We start from the raw sequence: 20,540 nt of genomic DNA on the forward strand, positions 1-20,540 counted from the left end.
CTCCACAAATCGTCACAGCAGGGATTTTCATTTGCTTTGTTCTTTTGCCATATTCCCAGTACCTGAAACAGCACCTGGCATAGAGTAGATGCTCAGTAAATATTTGTTAAGATGAATAAAAGACTGACTGTGAGGCCACATAGCATGGAGGTTGAATATTTGGCCTGAAGTACAAAGGCCTGCGTTTTAATCCTGGCTCTGCACACTTCTGTGAGTCTCAGTTTACCTGTAACGTGGGATAATACACATCACCTCCCACGGCTGTGGCAAGCATACATCTGATTTCATTTAACCCCCTAAACCCACTGCCTGGCCTATTTCAAAATCTCTGAGCTAAGTAAATGGCAGCTGTTGTTACTCAGGGAGGCTCCTGATCAATTTGACATTACATTATGGCTTCGTAATAGGCAAATCAGCACCCGCTGCTTTTGAGTCACAACTCACACACTTTCTCCCCAAACTGTCAGTTTTGATCCCACCTCTTCCCAGGCCCCTCCTTTCCTAAATCCATGTTCCCCCAGAGGAAATGGCCTGGGTCTTTTTGCAGTCATCTCCTTTCAACACACATCTCCTCCTGCTTATATCTCAGAAGGCCACCCTCCTAAATCTCAAGATGCCTGCCCTGGGGCCCCTTCCACACTCTCCCCCAGTGGAGCTAGGGAAGTTGGGTGGGAAACAAAGGGGAGAATATGAGGTGAGCTGAAAGGGAGAGGGAGAGGAGAGCAGGCCAAGCCATACCCACCTGCCAGGTTCCTGTCTTTGCCTACTGATAAATAGGGGATACTAATGGCCAGATTTTCCATTCCCCCACCCCAGCACCCGCCGTCACTCAATTAAAAAAAGATAGAGGGAGAGAGCCTGGGGGAGGGGCAGGAGGCCTTGGCTATAAAGCCTGTGGCTAAGTGGGGAGAGCACGAAGTCGGGCCTGCTGGGTCCTTTTCCCGTCATCCCCAGCCAGATTTAGCTGCTGACAGCTGCTTGGGACTCTGCCGCCAGAGCCTGGCCCAGATCTGCCTGCCTCTCCTTTCTCTCAGTGACTCCTGAGCCACAGACCCTCCATGGCCCAGAAGGAAGAGGCTGCTGCAGCCGCTGAGACTGCCTCCCAGAATGGGGAGGATCTGGAGAACCTGGACGACCCTGAGAAGCTGAAAGAGCTGATTGAGCTGCCACCCTTTGAGATTGTCACAGGGTAAGCCTCAGATGTGGGCCAGGGTTCTGCTCCCTAGAAGAGTGCAGGCTTGGGGTAGGCTGTGGAAATTCAGGATGGTATTTTATTAGGTGTCAGGGCCAGCTACAATCCTGTAGCAGTGAGAGTGCACCAGTGGGCATGGCAGGGGTGGTAGGGGACCCAGCAGCAAATTCTCATGGCTTCTTAGGGTGACACCTTGGGCTCTCTAATCAGGGAGAGGTAGGAGGAGCTCCTTGGAGGCAAGAGTCCAGAGAATAAAACCACCCTTCAGGCCTCCTGGTATTGGAACAGCCACCTGCCTCTCTGGGTAGAGGCTTAGTCCCAGGGAGTTTGGTGAGGACAGATGATGAGACTGGCACATCTATATGTGGCTCCGGTCAAAGCACCCCTTCCCCTCAACTTCTCTCTCTGTTCCTGAGTGGGTCTCTCCTCTAGCCATAGGCCTCTAGCCCTTTCTTTAGAGCTTCTTCCTGGAGTAGAAGCTCCCAAGACAGGAAAGATAGATCCATCCTTTCCCAAGACTCAGAAGCAGTTTTCGTATTAAATCTATTCTGAGTCTCCTCAGGGGCTATCCCATAGAGAAACAGGGAAATTACATGCAGATAACGCAGCCCAGGAGCTTATGGACACAGGAGCTGTTCCAACATGCTCAGGCATTGCCTAGAGGAACTGGGACCCAAAGAAAAGGTTTTACAGACTGCGAGGAGGGGGCTGTGTGCAGGGTACCTCTGTCTTATCCAGATTATGCCATCTCCAGGAAGAAAACTAAGTAGGCTTCTTCCTCTTCCCTTTCTATTCCTGTAGTGGAAGACCCTGCTAAATCCTGAGCAAAGAATAAAGGGAATCTATGAGGCCACATTTCCTCCCTGAACCAAACGTTTCCTTCATGGGGTCTCCAGGAATGCCCACAGGCAGAGTGGGTGCGAGACTAAGAGAAGTTTCAGGAAGAAAGGAGGCATGATGCTTTCAAGGGGGAAAGGAAGCCCTGAATGGCAATTTGGACTTGATATTTCAAGCTTGGCAAGTGATTTTCCAGTCAGCCACAGTTTTAGCACTTACAACATGAAGAACCTATACTAGTAAGGTCCCTTCCAGCTCAGATGTTTTCTGATTTCCAAGAGAACCTAAGGGAAAACGCATCCTATTTCCTGAGGCAAGAGTAGCCCCTGAACTTCCATTTGCCCATGCCCACCCAACTAATCTCACCCTCATCCTAGGATTAAGGGAGCAGCTGGGCACAGATTAATATAGACACAAGGAAAGCCTAGGGCAGCCTGGCCAGGACAGTCCTCAATTCCAGTGGCTTTCTTATGGAAGGAGAGCCTTTTTCTAACACTCAAGCATGCTGGTACACACTATCCTTAGTCATACACACACGCGTGTGCACACTACACTCTGTGTGGCATTCCAACAGAGGCAAGGTGGGTCAAGAACAGAATTAGACTGTTTGTTGAGCTAAACATGCTTTGGGGGTCCCAGAGCAATGGATCCTGAAGGGTTAAGTCCACTGATATAACTTCTATTTGTCCAGGGCTTTATAATCACAACATAGTTTCATGAACATGAGACCATTCAACACTCAGCACAAGGTAGGAGAAGGAGATGTATTATTGTCACTTTACAGAGGGGGAAACTGACACTCAGGGAGACTGAATGATACGTCCGAAACCACAGAACTGGGCACATCTTCTGAATCCCAGCAAACTATCCTTTCTACTGGTCCCTTATTCATTCTGAGCTCCAGGTTTCCCAGAGCTCCACATTATCTCCATCTGGGAAGTAGAGAGGATCAGAGGCTTCTTAGGACCCAAGGCTCAGAAAAAGAGGCACAGAAGGGGCAGTGTTCTGAGCATTCTGTGAGCAGTTCAGGTGGGAGGTAGAGCCCTGAATGTTTCCTGGCCACAAGTAACAGCTGTGGAGAGCTGTCTCCTGGGCTCCTCTGGGTAAACAGATGGCTTAAAATAGCCCAGAGGTGCAGCTGGGTCTGTACAGGGACAGGGTGAGGGAACAGTTTTCCTCTCCTTCCCTCTTGAGATGCATTCACTCCATGACTCCCTCTTGGAGTCAAGGGGGTCACCAAAGCAGCTCCTTTTCTAGCCTGGTCTCCAATAGGGAAGATCTTTAGTGCTCCTTATATTTGGGCCACAAACTAGCAGAAGGGCAGGTGGCTTTTCAGGAAACAGTCTGACATGAGGAGGGGGTAGCTGGTAGGAAGGAGAGATGTCCAGTTCATGGTTGAATAGGGCATTCAGGATAGAAAATGGCACTGAGCACATTAACAAAACAACATGGTAGAATGTTCTGGAAAAGGGCCTAAGACTGCCATAGCGTGCTGAAGCCAGCTCCTGTTGGTTCACAAGTCTCTTCCCAACTCTGCATCCAGTGATATCATCTCGGGAGCTTGAAATCTCCATAATGGGAGTACTTACCTTATGGAAATCAGCAAACTTTAGAAATCAGGGATTCTTCCTTCTATCAGAGAGCTGAGCGTTACACTTACCAGCACACCACTGAAAACCAGAAACCTCTGAAAGTGAGAAGAGCAGTGGAAAATGGATCAAGTTTGGTAATGCTTAAGATGGAGCTCCAAAGGATACAATTTGACGCCTGGAGAAGGCATCATATGTATCATACATCAATTTCCTTTTTGTTTTTTGGAGATGGGGTATTGCTTCTTGCTCTGTTGCCCAGGATGGAGTGCAGTGGTGCAATCACAGCTCACTGTCATCTCAACCTCCCGGGCTCAGGTGATCCTCCTGCCTCAGCCTCCTGAGTAGCTAAGACTTCAGGTGAATGCTACCATGTCCAGCTAATTTTTGTATTTTTTTTATAGAGATGGGTTCTCACTGTGTTGCCCAGGCTGGTCTCAAACTCCTGGCTTCAAGCAATCCTCATGCCTCAGCCTCCCAAAGTGCTAGGACTACAGGCATGAGCCACTGTGCCAGACTAGCTTTGAGTGTCTACTGTTGTCCAAAACCTTAGAAGTTGGATTCTTCACTCTTTCAGGTGAGGAAACTAAACCTCAGAGGGATTAAGTCATATGGCCAAAGCTTGTAGATGGAGTAGGATGTGAACCCCAGGACTGTCTGACTCCAAATCATCACACCGCATCCAAAAAACCAGAGAGGATTCTTTTTATATTTACTGAATAGGAGTTGATCATTTACTGCCTGTTTCCCCCGTTAGTATTCAACCTCTATGAGGATGGCACTTTGTCTTTTTCACTGCCTTATCCTTAGCACCAAGCTCCTGATAGGTACTCAATACGTATTTGTTGAATAAATGAATGACCTAATGAATAAGAACCTCTTGTGTGGTTTTTAGGCTCTCTGTCAGACAAGATAGGAAGTGAACTGGGGGAGGGTTTCTTGAGGACAGCAGCTCAGGGTGTATGAAGATCCAGCAGCAGGAGGCTTAGGTAAGAATTCCCCTGGCTCATGCCTGCTTCTGGACACAGCATGTTTTAGTGGAGCTCTGGGGCACCAGAGCTGGTTGCTCCCCAGCTTTCCAACCCAGTGAGAAGAGACTGTGACTCTGCCTGGCAACACCCTTGATGTGAGCTTGGCTTTGTCTCTAGTTATGTTGTGTATGTTTCTATAGAAAGCAGAACCTCCTATCCAAGGGATTATTATGGAACAAAGATAAATGGCACACAGAGTGATTCTTCTTCCAACCACTTCTTTAGCTACCAGTAGTTTACTCTGGCCATGTAAGGAACACAGAGAGGCAGTGTCCAGAGGAGAAGGGCGAGATAAGGAGTGAAGGGACTTCGACATCAGTTAACACCAGACACAGCCCTTTACCCTCACCCTGGCCTCTGGAGCACGCTGGGTGGTGTGTCATCAAGAAGAGAAGGCAACCCACTGACTCTGGCCAACCTGCCTTCCACAGTGGGTTGGGAGCAGGTCAAAGCTCAGGTGTAAAGACCATGCCTCCCAGGGAAAACAGACAAGTCCAGGGCTTCCCTTGGGCAAAATCCCATCCAGTCCCACAATCCGGAGTTCCCTTCTCAGTTCTAGGGAGTCAGGCTGCTAGAACACTCTGCTCCTGCTCTTACTACTCTTTCTGATTATGCCTACTCCTTGGTATCTGCTTGGAAAAGTGCTCTGAGAAAGCAGAAGGCCAGTGAAACCAGCAATCCTCCCTCTTTCACGCCAGTCACCAGTAGGTCTAGTGAGGGAAAGCTGAAACAAGTCAACACATAATAACCTGTGAGTAGATTTTTCCACTCACGGATTATTCTGGAGCAAATGTTTAATCTCAGCCCAGCTTCAACTGCCCTCTGGGTTGCTTCTTTTCACAGTATAGATTTATGCTTAGAAAATTCAAATGTTTTGAACGTGAACCTGAGAAAAATGTATTACATTTACTCACATTCCTTCTCCCTCCATCAAGCAGATTATCTTCCCTTTTTTTTTTTCTAGATATTTGGACTCTCTGTTTCCTCCCAAGTGAATTGAAATGCCCAGTAGCCTGGGTCTAAGTAGATGAAGTGTGACTGGCCTTGTTTGCAGAAAGTAAGAGGAAATGGTGCTTAACAAGGTGCTATTAGAGGCTGGGGAGAGGGAATAGAAATCAGGCTGTAGATTTCTATGTATGAGGAAGTGACTGGATCAGGGAAAGAAATCTACTACCAGCATCTCTCTCCTGACCACCACCACCACCCCCCCACCCCCAACCCACCACCACCACACACACACACACACACATGCGCGCGCACACACACACACACCTTTACCGGTAAAATATTTTCTGGGTTAAATGTAAAGGACTACAGTTAAGTATGATACTTGGACCTATCATGCTACTTTAAAAAACCTGCTGGTGATTATTTAACGAGTCAGGTGTCATTATTTACTTCCTTCCACTAGTGGGCATAATAGTGTTCATTTATTCTGTGAGTCTACAAAATTGCCAGAGATGGCCATGTTGTCTAGCTCCCTGGAGAAATTCCAGACCTCTACTACCTCTGTTCTCCTGGTTTTCCCCCAGGACCTAGCTATTTCAGTATGTGAGAGGCCTAAAGAATCTCATCTGACCTTTTTGCTCCTTCTAGAAGACCAAGAAACCCATTCAGAAATCAAGCAAGTTTAGTCTCTGAGCAAGCCCAAGGGAACGACTAGGAACCAAACCTTCCCTGCCTTTCCTTTGCTCCTTGAAAGCACTTCTTTTCCTGAGGCATCTAGTCCAGAAGGCTCTGCTGAGGGACAGAGTAGATTCTAGGGCTGCTCGCCAGAGGGGTCGGAAACAGGTATTTATAGAGATGACCTTTCTTCCTTTCCCTGAGGTTTCAAGTTTCTCTGGGTCTTCTCCTCTTGCCTAGGGAAGAGGAGAAGGGGAAAATGTCAGAGCTTAAGAAGGGCAGAAAGAAACAGTCACCTCACAACCATCCAAGCCAATTTGTAATTGCATGCTGGGCCAAATTCACACTGGCCTAAATTCATACTTTCAGCTGAACTATACTGAGCAAAGTTGGAGCTGTGCTTTTGGGAGCTCCAGAAGGAAAAGAGGGACCACACGGCAACTTCTGTTTAAGCCTCCAAGCTATTTGAGTAGCCATGAATACTTGCAAGGGTTCCATCTGACAATCCATCATATAGGTGGCCCTGGATTAGACTTGGAGAGGGGGGCAAAAGGGCTTGAAGAGCAAGTTTGGGCAGGAAAGGTAAGCTCTGTGCTTCTCAAAAGCAAAAAGGCACTCTAGGAACTGAAGGGATCATTTGGCAACTGGTAAAGTTCAGGAGTGGTCTGGTAGGGTGAGTACCTTTAGGGAGCACTCACTGTAAGTGAATGCCTAACAGGGATTGAGAAGAGAAGCAGGGAAACATCAGGCGATCCATTCTCCTAAAATATTAAGTAAACAATAAACACCTCCAACTAGGCACAGAGGGGCTTAGAGAGCTAAGTATAGTACCCGAAGGAATCCTGGGGCTGGGTCCTCAAACACATCCATCTCCACAGTGGAAAACGAACCTGACAGCAAGGGACATGGAAACTTGGGTGGTGGACACATTTTGGTGATGGACGGGGGTGAGGGAATCCTGCAGGGAAATAAGTCAAGTTTACTCATATCTTTGGCATCTGCTGCTTATCCCTAGGCAGCCAAGGCCCTGGGATACCAGGGATTCCCCTGCAGCCCAAGGAGTCTGGTGACTTCTCTGCGTAAAGAGAAGAGGTGGAGATAGGCAATAGTAGAATCAATGGTGCCATAGCTATCTCTTGGGGTAGCCAGAGAGATTACATTTTTAAAAAGGAAAACATTGAGTCTTTCTAGCTGGTACTCATCTCCTCCTCTCCTGACATTTTTCATCTCTCCTATTAAAACTTCATTTTCTTTGGCCTGCAAACTTGCACAAATCTTGCCTATTTTAGAAAAACACACATATACACATAAAAGTAAAAACAATCTTCAACTTTTTTCTTCTCCTTGTTATTACCAAAATTTTCAAAATTCCTGGCCTTTTCGCGCTATAGTTAAATATGATATTTAGACCTATCATGCTACTTAAACAAATCTGATGCTAGAATGTTCTGGGAAAAAAAAAATCCTGCTGTTTTCATTTCCTAACCATCCATCTCCTTCTCAAAGGCACCCACACAATTCATCACCAAGTCTAGTGTCCTAAGACACCTACTGGACTTGTTCAATTTGAGGCTTTTCCTCAGCTTCACACCATATGCCTATTGCCACCACAGTAATCTTGCATGGACATCACTTTTATTGTTTTTCTTCTCAAGAACTTGTAACAATTCTCTACTGCCTCCTGAATCAAGGCTATACTTTCGAGAACCTTCATAATACTTCCCCTACTGTACCTATTCAATTTTAGCAGTCTTGTAATGTTCTCAGCTGTTTCATTCACATCTTCTCTGTCCAGCTGCAATCTAGCTGCTAAATTATAAGCCTCTGGAGGGCAGACACCAAGTCCTTTAAGATTTTGAAGTGACTCAATACTAAATACAGGCTTAATTATCCCAAGATACCCTTGAGTAGTCTGGCCTCACAGACAAAATTTCTTGGACACTTACCATGTGACAATCCCTTTACCTGAAAGTTAACACAGACTTGAGAAGTAGTCACTAGGAGAGCATGGTATTGCAAGTTTTAGGCCATTTCATGCCAAGATGCAATTTACAGGAGTTACAAGGAAGAGAAAAGAAAGCATAAAATGTTCTGCAAAATCTTTGTCTTGTTCTGTCTTGAGAAATTTTATATGCTTGCTACTTACCTGGCCACTTATTGAAATCATCCAAAGAGCTTTTTAAAAATACTGATTCTTAGACCAACTCTCTACATGTTCTGATTTAATTGGTTTGGCATGAGGCCCAGACATTAACATTCTTAGTCTTCTAGGTGATTCTAAGGTATATAGGCAGGTTAAAGATTCAATGATTTAGAAATGTAGGGGTGTGTTGTGCTGGAAGAGAGATGGTGGAGACAATGTTTGGAGACCCTTCCTAGTAGGGTGACCAGAATGCACACCTCAATCCAAATTCTCCTCTCCTTCAGAAAAACCCTTTTGGATTTTTTAATACTTTTTTTTTTTTTTTTTTGGTCACTCATGTTACCACAGGCAAGACCTATTTCTAGTAAGAGTGAATGCATATCTGAAATACTGATCTGGAAGAGCTACCTACTCTAGGCTGGTTCTAGAAACAAGAACTTATCATTCTTTCCTGTCCTTTTGTCTCCTTGACCTACAGAGAACGGCTGCCTGCCAACTTCTTTAAATTCCAGTTCCGGAATGTGGAGTACAGTTCCGGGAGGAACAAGACCTTCCTCTGCTATGTGGTTGAAGCACAGGGCAAGGGGGGCCAAGTGCAGGCATCTCGGGGATACCTAGAGGATGAACATGCGGCTGCCCATGCAGAGGAAGCTTTCTTCAACACCATCCTGCCAGCCTTCGACCCAGCCGTGCGGTACAATGTCACCTGGTATGTGTCCTCCAGCCCCTGTGCAGCGTGCGCTGACCGCATTACCAAAACCCTTAGCAAGACCAAGAACCTGCGTCTGCTCATTCTGGTGGGGCGACTCTTCATGTGGGAGGAGCCGGAGATCCAGGCTGCTCTGAAGAAGCTGAAGGAGGCTGGCTGTAAACTGCGCATCATGAAGCCCCAGGACTTCGAATACGTCTGGCAGAATTTTGTGGAGCAAGAAGAGGGTGAATCCAAGGCCTTTCAGCCCTGGGAGGACGTTCAGGAGAACTTCCTATACTACGAGGAGAAGCTGGCAGACATCCTGAAGTAGGGCAACTGGGCTCGGCCTCACGTGAGTTTTCCTGGTGCCATGGCACCATCACTTTATGATGTTAACTCCAATAGAAGGTGTGAGGTCAGGTAGAATGAGTGATACATCTGATTTTCCTTTGGAAGGGTTTCATTTCTCTGCTTTTGACTGGTTGTAAAAATAGTTTAGAACATCATGTCTCCTTACTCTGAATCCCTCTCTAAACTTTTCCCTCCCACACTTTCGTATCAAAGTAACTTTCCCCTAACTTAGAATACTCAAGGTTGACAGGAATCCTAAAACTTTTATGAGACAAGATGACTTTCTTTGGTAAGACTGAGATGGTAGAAGGACCTGCTACTGAACCACAGCAGAGAAGATACTGAAATCCTCTGAGTATGCCCCCATGTACATGTCAGAGATTACTAACTCTAGACACCTTCTAGATGTCCCGCTCCCATATCCATTGGCAATCTTACCATTCCATTTTTCTCTAATGAACGTTTTTTAGTCCTTCAGGGGCAATTTTTTCACTTATGGTAATTTTGAAATTCCCCAAATGGACTGGTATTTAACTTTTTTTAGCCAGACCTGCTTTCATGTTTGCAAACAAATGGCTACACTTTGAAGGAGACCAATAATTGCTGAGTGAAAATATAATACGAGAACATTTTCCTTATGTTGAGAAGACCTCAGCAGAATTCATGAAGGATGTCGAATGCAGGAATGGGGATAATACAGTAACAAGCTAGTCCATGCAGGAATATTTAAAGAGTTAAAAAAGATGTTTGTAAATTAGGCAGCAGCTCAGAAGTAACCTCTCACAGATATCAAGAGGTGATAGGAGAAAGATTAGCTATTTAAGCAAATAATTAGGACACAATTAAGGCCAATTTGGCCCCTTGCTGAGGGTAAATTACACTCTAACAGAAACAGGCCAATTACCCTCAGGAAAGAGGGCTAAACGATCCTTTACTATCCTTTTTTGCATTTAGTCTGATGGAGTTTGTGCCTACAGAAATGCTATGACTAAGCCCCCTTTGCAAGGTCCCAGTTACTGATCAAAATCTTCCAGTAATAGAGGAGGGGTCCTCATGACACTCTTACCCAACTTTAATTCTGCAACAACTCACATATTACTAAAACATGAAAACAACATGCTTCCATGAAGATAATTTACTTTTCGTCTTTCTCACTCCTAACACCCTTAGGAGAAGATGTCACTTCATAGACACGTTTAGGAAATAATATCAGTGTTCCAGGACTTGATGCTGACAGGTGTTTTCTGTCAGACATGTGCATGGGCACCTGATCATTCTCAAGCTGAGCATTTGCCAACCCATGAAGATACAACTTTCAGCCATTTCTTTAAAAAAGCAGGACTCAGTCAGTGAAGTCAGTGAGCCTATGGTAGGGTATACTGTGTGGTACTCTGCTCACATAAAATAAGACACTTGGTAGTGGTGAACAGTAGTCAAAACAGATTTCTGAGGGTGCCCTCTGAAAATATAAAATTTAACTTTTAGAATTCCTTGAAGATGTTCTTAGTGTATGTACTATCACTGTAATTATAAACCCAACATAGATTCTACAGACTTAACCGGCAGCTTAAAATTTAATCCCAGTATACTTTCCTTTCAAACATCTTTCAGAGTCAAGGACCCAGCTGCCTAACTAGCAAGTCCTTAGGGCTTTTTAAATTTTTTTTTCAGTGATTTTTTTTTTTTCATTAAAATTAAGCATTTCAAAGAAGATTTAAAATGTTTACATTTTGGGTTGAGGGTTGTATCTTATACTAATCTAAACAGAAGTAAAAGAAATAAATCACTGAGGAAAAAGTAAGTATCTAAGTCAGATTCATTTTAAATGAAATATTACTAGACATCTTCAATTATAACCCTCCTTTCATCAAATATAACTATATTATCTGGACCCATTAACATGCTTCCCTGTGTTCTACTTGAATTGCTCATGTTTCTGAAGGGAAAGGTTAAGATATACCAAGTTAAAAAAAAAAAAAAAAAAACTGGCATGAGATACAGTTGTAATCTAAAAGCTCAAAAGAACAACCCTGCTTACTTAAAATAATCTTGAGAAATGAGCATTTGTTAAATAAAGTGTCTTATTTTACACATTTCTTATTTCATCTTTTGTTTTTTTAAAAAAAATGACAAAATAGTATTTAATCCTACATTTAGTCAAAAGACCAGAGTTAAAGCAGATCTCTTCTGGGGCTTTTTCTGTGTAAACTACATCAAAACATGAACGAAAGACTGGCTTCTGATTTAGTCAATCCTGGGTAAATCACAAACCAAAGGAAACTCTGGAGGAGAAATTAAGGGACTTGTTGGGAAGGGCACACTGAAGCCTTAGTTCAAAAAGAAACGAGTCATTGTTGGGGGTCAGCAGGGCTCTCAGTAACACGTTTTGTTTGTTTGTTTTACCAAGGTCTTCCTGTTGCCACCAAGAGACAGCAGTGACATGTATAGCCATCTGGGACATGCCTGTCTTCCTAATATCATTTGGAGCTGGACAACATTTGACACCAACCAATCATACTGGACAAGGCCCTTAAAGGACTTGAAATATACTTCTCATGCTGTAATTCATTTAGGCTGTGCCTCTCTCTCTAATGCTGCTCTTGGGAAGGATGAAAGTGACCTGCAAGGAGAGAAACGCAACCATCCATGGGCTCCAGTCCTATAGGACTGAAGGTCCTAACTGCTCAACCAAGGGGGCTGCTTAACACAAACAGCCTCAGACCCAAGGTTTAGATTTCTGAAATATGCAGTTTATGTTAAGTTGGGTATTTTTTAAAAAAAGAAAAATAGCAACATTAATAAAAGAAGTGGTGTGTTTTTCCCGTGGCCAGATTTTTAAGAAACTCGAACATTTGGAAGTTGCCACAGACCAGTGAGCCAGTCCCAGACACGGGGACACCCCAGGCTATGAACCAAGCCGTGGTTAAACCAGGACTTGCCTAGACAATGTAGAATAACTCTCCCATACAGACTTCTTATGACAATCAAATGAAAGCCTTTCCCTTCTCTGAAGGCAAGTAATCTGGCAGAAGGTGGAACAAAAAGCATGAGAAATCTATGGTAGCCACATCCCAAATGCCAGTTAAAAAGCAACTAGCTTCTTTATTAGAGAGGAGTGGGTGAAAAGTAGTAGTTTAATGTTCAGATATACACTCATTTAAAAGTATTCAATACATGATGTTTGATGGTAATGGCAGGATGATGTCAAGTCTCTCTTTTTTTTAAAGGTTTGTTTGAGTCCTATGTGGAAGCAAAAATTCACAGGTGAATTTCTGGGTGTTTGCCAAACTCTAACTAGGTTTCCAGGAATAATGTGTTCACCCTGATTACCAGGACATGCCTCCTTTCCCCAGGCTTCAAGTGTGATAAGTCGTCGGAATTTGACCCAAGACTACTATCGGCAAATGACGAAGTGCTTTATCACATTCCTGCTGAGTCCCAGAATTCCACTGACAGCCAGTCCTGGATGAGACTAGGTTCTGTTTAAAGAATCAAGGCTCAAACACCACGGAAAAAAAAAATAATAACCATAATCTCTTTAAAAAAGTAAAGGAAGCCTAGAAAATCCATGTTTTGACTTGTGTTAAGGTTTACAGATGGTACTCAATTTACAATGGTTTGTCTTGCAATTCTTTGACTTTACAACAGTGCAAAAGCCATACACATTCAGTATACTCTTCAACTGAACTCAACTTAAGATGTGGTTACCCAGACATAGCCCTAACATAAGTTGAGGAACATCTGTAATTGCAGAGTTAAGCAAAATACTGTAAGTTTCTTATCCCCCACTCTCATTTTCAAATTTTTGTATTTAGACAATCTCTCCTTCCTTTTTCCCTTCAGTTTTATGTGGACAAAAGCAGTGCTTCAAGAAAAGCCTCAATCTAAAAGTCTGATAATGAACTTGACCCTCCACTGCCCCTACCCCAACAACATGAAGAATTTGTCTGTTCCACCTAGAAATACAAAAGTGCAATACTTTTTTGAAACTGTTGCCTCTTATCAGGCTGATTTGTGATAAGAACACAGTCTAAGGTACAAAGATCATATTTAATCAGTACTTTTCTGGTGTTTTAACCAGCCCCTTCTAAAATACAGTTGTTCTTTTATACTTGGGAAAGCAGCAAGTCCTGTGACAGACCCAAAGTCACTCTAGGGAGAAAATCAACAGCAAGTCTGGCGTTTTAACTCTCAACACCACAGTAATGGGGAAAAAAAGAAAACATCTAGTTTCCCAAATAGCTCTGATACTGAACCATTGGCTAAATCCATGAACTTTATTTTCCTACCATAACCACAACAGAGGACTGGTCCTTGCAGCTTCGGAAGAAATGAGGACTAATATTTAGACCCCAGTTGGCTGTACATTCAAATCCTCTATGGAGGTTAAAAATACAAAAGCGGCCATCCTACTCCACACCACATTTTTTTTTTTTTTCAGATAGGGTCTTGCTCTGTTGCCCACACTGGAATGCAGTGGCACAATCACAGCTCAATGCAACTTCAACCTCCGGGGCTCAAGCCATCCTCCCGCCTCAACCTCTAGAGTAGCTGGAACTACAGATGTGCACCACCACGCCCAGTTAATTTTTAATTTTTTTTTTTTTTTGTAGAGACAGGGTCTCACTATGTTACCCAGGTTGGTCTCAAACTCCTGGGCTCAAGTCATCTTCCAGTCTCAGCCTCTCAAAGTGCTGGGATGACAGATGTGAGAATTTTTTGAGAGGAAGTGGCCTTTATTTTTTTAAAGAAGGTTCATAAGGATTTTTGAGAATCACTGATTCATTGGGTCACTACTCTGTGTTAAGAACTCTGCCAGGCATTTAACATATATTATTTCACTTGTTTTCATGGTTAAATTCAGACAGGTTCAATCACAGAAACCACACAGTGGACAAAAGAGGGCAAAGTTCACCATGAGGAGATTCTAAAAACCTGCCTTTTGACTTGTCCAGTTTTATCTCTTATTTCTCACTTTGTTTCTCCTCCCACTTGGACTCTTTGTATGACTGTTTGAAATTAAGTTGTAGGTGAATCTTCCATTACCCACGTCCAGAGCAAACACACATAAGCACAGAACCTCACTAAACCCCCCCAAGTATTTATTTTTCCATTTTTATCACCACAAATTTCTTAACAATGTAGAATTTAACTTTGTAATTAAAACAAAAACTCTCCCCTGGGAGGAATCTGATGACATAAGGATAACACCAAGTTAGGTGCACAAACGACAAAAAATGCCAAACTAACTGATCATCCTTCCTGAAATTTCTCTTAAAAGCAGAGAAGTAGAATCAATGCTGCCACCTAGCGGCCAGCCAAACAAATAAGGTAGCATACTGGAGAAGGTCATAGTCCCAACAATCTGGTTTCCCTGCCTATTATCAAGCCACCTACTCCTTACTTTTCTTCAAAAAAACACAGCAACATATCCTAAGCAACCCCTCCTCCACAGTTGTAGTCCAAATACTTTAATACAGCAACCAAAGTCTGTCTTGTTAAACAGACTACTTCTTATGAAACTTTCCTCTGCCTATTTTAAGGTACGTTTGCCCAGTCCTATGGCTCAGTATAGATGACACAGGAGAACACGGAAACATCCAAAACGTTCACTGGTTCAGAGTGTGTACACAGTAATTTTGATGTCTGTTGCCTCAAATACCTCCTCGATCATCGCAGATACATTTTCCCATTGCAGACGATCAAGACCACATCCAATCCTGAAAAAGACAAAATATCTCCATTGATGGTAATGAAAGTGTCTAGGAAACTGCTCCTTCTCTCTTTCAAGTTATATCCACTCAAAGCATAAAAACAAATAACCTAGTCTGACACCCTTATAGGCAACCATGGTAGAAGTTTGGAAGTCAATTCTTGTTGTGAGTCACCTAAGACCATTCCTAGACAGCTCTGACATCCAAAAACTATCACTTCTGTTTGCCTAACAAAATACCACTTTCCAACTATTTCATGCTACATTTAGAAACGTATAACTGTCATGACATGGGAGACTCATTAGCCCTCTATGACTGCTGACTAAAATTGGCTGTGGATGGATGGGGAATGGTTGGTATTTTTAAAATGCACTTACGGTAACAGAATGTTAACGAAAATAAGGAGAAGAGGAATGAGGTACAGGAGCCGCAAAAAAGAAAGTCAAGACGGAATGCTGGGAAATGGTGAAATGGTTGCAATCCAGGAGTAAGGTCTTTGCAACACCCTGGTGAGAATAAATTCAATCATAAAACTCTACTACCTGGCACCTCCCAAGGTGTTACTCTAGTGATCCTCAACCCCCCAGGGAAAAGAGACTTAAAATTGCTAATTTCATGTCCGAATGTGATAATTAAGTCCGTAAGGAATTGTGATAAAAAAATAGTTTCTGACATATACATCATAACTATATCAAAGACCCGTGTAAAGCGACATTGAGGCCACATTCAAAGTAATGTGGGGCTTGAGACAAAATTGCATGTATGCTCAGCATTGACTCAAATCTACCAGGGTGACAGGAAGAAAAGAGGTGAGGCCCATTGCCTGAAAAGAAAGTAAAGGGACTACTGAACCCTCAATGTCATTCCCTTAAGTTCCCAATAGCTAAGGTCTAAGAAGTTACATCAGGGACAGATCCTCTGGCTGTTATCCATACTGACCAAAAGAAGCATGCAGTATAAAAGGAAATGATAATTTACAACTTTCTTGACACAAAGTAATAGGTTTGGGAGATGGGAAGTGGTCCAAGAGGGAAACCACCAATGCTCAGTCTTGATTCTTTAGCTCATATTGCTTCAGGAATAAAGGCCAAGCTTCAAGAAGAGGGTGCTGAGAATTCAACAAATGTGGCTGAATAACATCAGTCGCTCTCGGCTAAGTAGGCTGAAGCAGATGTATATTTCAAGGTAATTGTCCTGATTCATTCAACTCAAGCTAGAAAATGGCTGTGCCTTGGCCTAAGACCAGACAACTGGTTCACTGCTGGTTTTACAAAATTTTGACTTTTGTCCACCTTTAAATCTATATTTTGGGTTAAGCTTTTATTTGTCTTTGGGTAAGACAGTAAACCCCACCAATCAATTAAATCTCCATTTAGGGCCACGGATTTCCTTGCCTGGGCATGGAGAGGTCGGTGACTCCATTCTTCAGACAATGAGACTTCATTGCCTCTAAACTCTTCTGTAAGTTTTCATAAGTTGGCTTGTGCGAAGCCCTTTTCTTTGTAATCTGAACACAAAGAATTCAAACTTTCATCATCCCAAAATGATAACCAAAGAAAAGTCATCACATTCCCCCAACATCCCGATAAGTAAAAGAGAAAGCACATTTTTATGGGAGAGCCTCAAGAAAATCCACTAAATAGAGACGGAGAAACCCAGACTCTGCCACGTAGTAATCTTTCCTTTTCCTAGGAAACGCATGAGATTAGCTAGTGGTGCCTATTGTCAATATTTTTAAGCAGGTAAGTGAAGTCTCTGTGCCACACCCAAAAGATAAGCTGCATATCTATAACAGGGAAGAACGCATACCACCTGCAAATTCCCTGCTAAAAGCCTCTATTTATTTAGAATCTGTGCTTGCTTGCTTTTTGTCTATGTAAAACAACAGAAAAAACTGGTAGGGTCCCAAAGTTAAAACACGGGAAGCCACATAAGCTTTAAGCACAGAATTCAAAGGGGCTAGGACATCTCCCCACTCACTTTGCCATCCAGATCAGGCTTGTAGTGGGTTAGCTGTAAGTTACCCACTGCCACCACTAAGGAAGTCACCCCCTTTCAGGAACCAAATGCCATCCTGGACTGTTGAAGAACCCTACATTCAGGCAGTAGTTAGGAGAGGAGCTAGGTATTATTTGGGACTGTACTTATTTTATTTTGTTTTTATTCACCCGCTTGCTAGCAGTGTGCTAGTTGACATGGAATAAGAGAAAAGCTCCTTTCGGAAATCTGTCTCTTGAGACATTATTGTTTTTATCTCACTCTGCCTAGGAAATACAGTATGGCAGGCATTCCTAACTTTTGCAAGTCTTAGAACAGACCTATGGTAAATGGCACAGGACTTCCCCACAGAGCTGGGGTGCAGTCTCACATTTCTTTCTAACCCAGTGCTCCAAGTAGCCGCCATCACTGGACTGGAGTTGTCATAAGATAGAAGCTTTTTGACATCCTTAGTTGTTTAGAATGGACCATCATGATCAACACAAATGTAGTACAGCCCATCTGTTCACAAATCCTTAAAATGTATTAAGTATTGGCCCTGAAAAAAAAAAGGAATTGGCCCATCTTACCAAGTAATATATATATCGCCCATCTCTCTTCAGAACAGCCACTTCTCCAGATTTCTTTTCTAAGAAAAAGTTATTTAATAGTAGAAATGAAAAAGAAAACCAAACACTGATCTCTAAGATTTTAAAATCTTTACAGATCTGAGTTTACTTCAGAACTAGAAATAATTTTCAACACTGACAAAGGGAATACGGAAGATCTATTGTCTCCCATAAACACTCTGCTTTTTATCAGCATTCCCAAATACTATATTCCTTAACTTACAGCTTTCTTACAATCATGTTTCCTCACAACCCACCTTTGATCCCACTACTACTTTCAAATACAACCTCATTTGTCCACAAACTTTGTCTATTGCCTTGAAATTGTTTTATAATGTATAGTTTTTTACTTGCCAAATGTGTATTTACTCAATAATTTTCTTTTTACATACAAAGAGCTGTATAAGACATTAAGAGGAATACAGATATAGAAAAAAAGAATTATTACGGAGTTTTCAATCCAGAGAAGGTATCATCATTACAAATAACTATAATACAAAGCAGTAAGAATTGCTTTTGTCTAAGGCTAAGAAATACTGTGGACAATGGGTCTGTTAAGCCTGGAATGTGGTCTGAGAAACTGTTTCAGAAGCTTTACATAGGATTCTAGTGCACATTTCTGGTTTAAAGTCACCCGTAGAAAGTGATGGGAGGGGTCTATAAGGAAGAAGAGGTTTCTAAATTCCTCTTTGAAGAAAAAGCAGAATATTGGCAAGGAGGGGATCTTGAATGCCAACCTATAGACTAAGCATCTCAGAGTTATTTCAAGTTTCAGAGAAGTGCAGTAATATCGTCAAGAAAGTTTTATGATACAAGAGGAAGAGATTAAAAACATTCACAGGAGTTCAGGTTTGATAATGATAAAGGTCCAAACTAGAGGCCATTCTTGAGGAGGAAAATCGAAAAACATTTGGTTCTTAGGAATCCCCTCTTTATCTGCATATTTTGTTTATTAAAGTGTAACAGATTAAAAGGTGCTCTAACCAGGGCAAACCAGGTAAGTGCTTTCCAAAACTCACGTTGATTTAAAAGTTCTTGCACCCCTCCAAATTTCTTCTTGAAGAGGACAGCTATCCCAGCGCCCATGCGACAATCCTCACTGATACAGTGGGCTAAAGAGTCTGTTTTAGGGCATGCAAAAAGGTCTCCTTTCACATAAGTGATCTAAAAAATGTGCAAAGGAAAAGACAAAGTTTTATTAGATACAGAAAAATACTAAGTTATTTTTCTGTATTTTGTGTCCCCCACGACTACCTCTCCCGACACCCCTTCCTGCAATCTGATTTAAAGCCAAATCAATTACAGCATGTGTAAAAGGAAAGTAATGAATGATCCCTGCCTAGAATTTTGAGCCTTTCTTAAGTAAATCAGCTAGCGAGAAAAAAAGATAATTCAATCATTGATTTAATTAAAAAGTGCTTATGCTTTTGACCTCCACGATTGCGAATTTCAGTTCACCAATAAGTTAATAGTTGTTACCCACTCTGCTTCCTTCTGGATCTTCATTAAGGCTGCTGGCCATGATACTGAGTCGCTATTTCCAGATTTTAAGTGTTTCTTCAGCTATGAGAAGAGAAAAAGGAAGTAAAAATGCTTAGGCAGCCTTAGTATATAATATTCTGATTGCCCTGTACACCCGCTTAATCGGCTTTTTTCCCCAACGTTTATAGATGAATGTGAGTTTTTTTGGGTCCCTGGTACGTAATACAAAACTCTTCTGGGGCCAAAAAGAGGAAGAATGCTTAGCGACCCGCTCTCACTTCGCGCTTTCCTGGAGCGCCCCGCTCCGTCAGCGGAAGCAAAGCCCATCCCCAAGACACGCCTCCTCCTTTCTCCAGGGCCACTCCCGAGCAAGGCGGATTTAGGACGCTCCCCTTTTCTGTGCACGACGCAAAAGTAGTTCCCCAGTGGGTTGAGATTAGAAAAAAAACAGAAGGGACTTGGCCACAGTCCCGTTAAGCCGCAACCACAGAGTGTACAAGGTACTGGCGTGCTGAGCCCCAGGTGTGGGGAAAGGAAGGCCGCCTCTCATAGAACGTTCACCCCCCCCACACTTTTTTGGGGGGTGCGTAGAAGGAAAGAGTCTAGAGAAGCCTCCCATTCTCTGTCTCCTACCCTAGGGCGGGTCAGCGAGGACGCAGGGTCTGTCCTGGGGTCCTATGGGAGGGTGCGGGGAGGCTCGCTCAAAGCCCCGACGTACCCAAGTCACCCTTCACCTGGAAAGGAGTCGGTTGTTTGGAGGTCCCCGCCCCGCGGGGAAGGGCTCCGGATCCGACCCTGGTAGGTGGGGAGCAGCGGACCAGCCCAAAAGCTGAGCCAATCCCGCCAAAGCCCTTAATTGCACGCATCTAAGATGGCCGCCCCCGCCCGGTAGCGGGGCGGAAACGAGCCCCTCTAGCTTGCTAGCCGAGCCCACACTCTTTGGCGAAGGCCGCCGAACTTCCGGCAGTAAATTCCGTGGTGTCCCGCAGCCACCCGCGCATGCGTAACGAAACTGCCCACCACGAGTCGGGAAAAGTGGCGCTTGCGTATTAGCCGCACGGGTGTGTCCTAGTGGCCACTTGGAAAGGGGTGGGCAGCTGGCAAAGGGGCTAGTTAGCGCCTGCGTAGTACTAAGCTCAAGGGAGCGCTTTGAGTTGAACGATCTGGCGCGTCTCGAAGGCGCCTGCGTATTCCTTCCACCAGCGGTGGTGTCAAATCAGGAAGGCGGGCGTGGCTGCAGGGAACGCCTGCGCGTTGCTCCCCCAAAGGGGTGGGGCGAGC

General features: G+C 43.5%; 2 protein-coding genes across 9 annotated transcripts; one reads left to right on the forward strand and one right to left on the reverse strand.

Annotated features, from left to right (window-relative positions):
* Window positions 1-903: 903 nt before the first annotated feature.
* Window positions 904-12,653, forward strand: APOBEC2 (apolipoprotein B mRNA editing enzyme catalytic subunit 2). The gene is made up of 3 exons (XM_033217080.1): window positions 904-1,189; window positions 8,894-9,458; window positions 11,865-12,653. Exons 1-2 carry the CDS (start codon window positions 1,059-1,061, stop codon window positions 9,435-9,437), a joined length of 675 nt encoding a protein of 224 aa, XP_033072971.1. The 5' UTR covers window positions 904-1,058; the 3' UTR covers window positions 9,438-9,458; window positions 11,865-12,653.
* A 1,568-nt stretch (window positions 12,654-14,221) lies between these two features.
* OARD1 (O-acyl-ADP-ribose deacylase 1) lies at window positions 14,222-20,346 on the reverse strand. 8 transcript variants are annotated; one of them, XM_033217084.1, is made up of 6 exons: window positions 19,994-20,346; window positions 19,261-19,340; window positions 18,797-18,941; window positions 17,739-17,797; window positions 16,566-16,678; window positions 14,222-15,177 (listed from the first exon to the last, which is right to left on the reverse strand). In XM_033217084.1, the coding sequence occupies exons 2-6, from the start codon at window positions 19,297-19,299 to the stop codon at window positions 15,075-15,077; spliced, it is 459 nt and encodes a 152-aa protein (XP_033072975.1). In that variant the 5' UTR covers window positions 19,300-19,340; window positions 19,994-20,346; the 3' UTR covers window positions 14,222-15,074. The 8 variants fall into 8 exon arrangements, with proteins under 8 accessions (XP_033072975.1, XP_033072974.1, XP_033072973.1 ...); XM_033217083.1 differs by having other exon boundaries at window positions 19,978-20,344; XM_033217082.1 differs by having other exon boundaries at window positions 19,893-20,343.
* Between the last annotated feature and the right edge of the window lie 194 nt (window positions 20,347-20,540).

Source organism: Trachypithecus francoisi, unplaced genomic scaffold, assembly GCF_009764315.1.
Source record: "Trachypithecus francoisi isolate TF-2019V2 unplaced genomic scaffold, Tfra_2.0 Lachesis_group10, whole genome shotgun sequence".
Classification (NCBI taxonomy): domain Eukaryota; kingdom Metazoa; phylum Chordata; class Mammalia; order Primates; family Cercopithecidae; genus Trachypithecus; species Trachypithecus francoisi.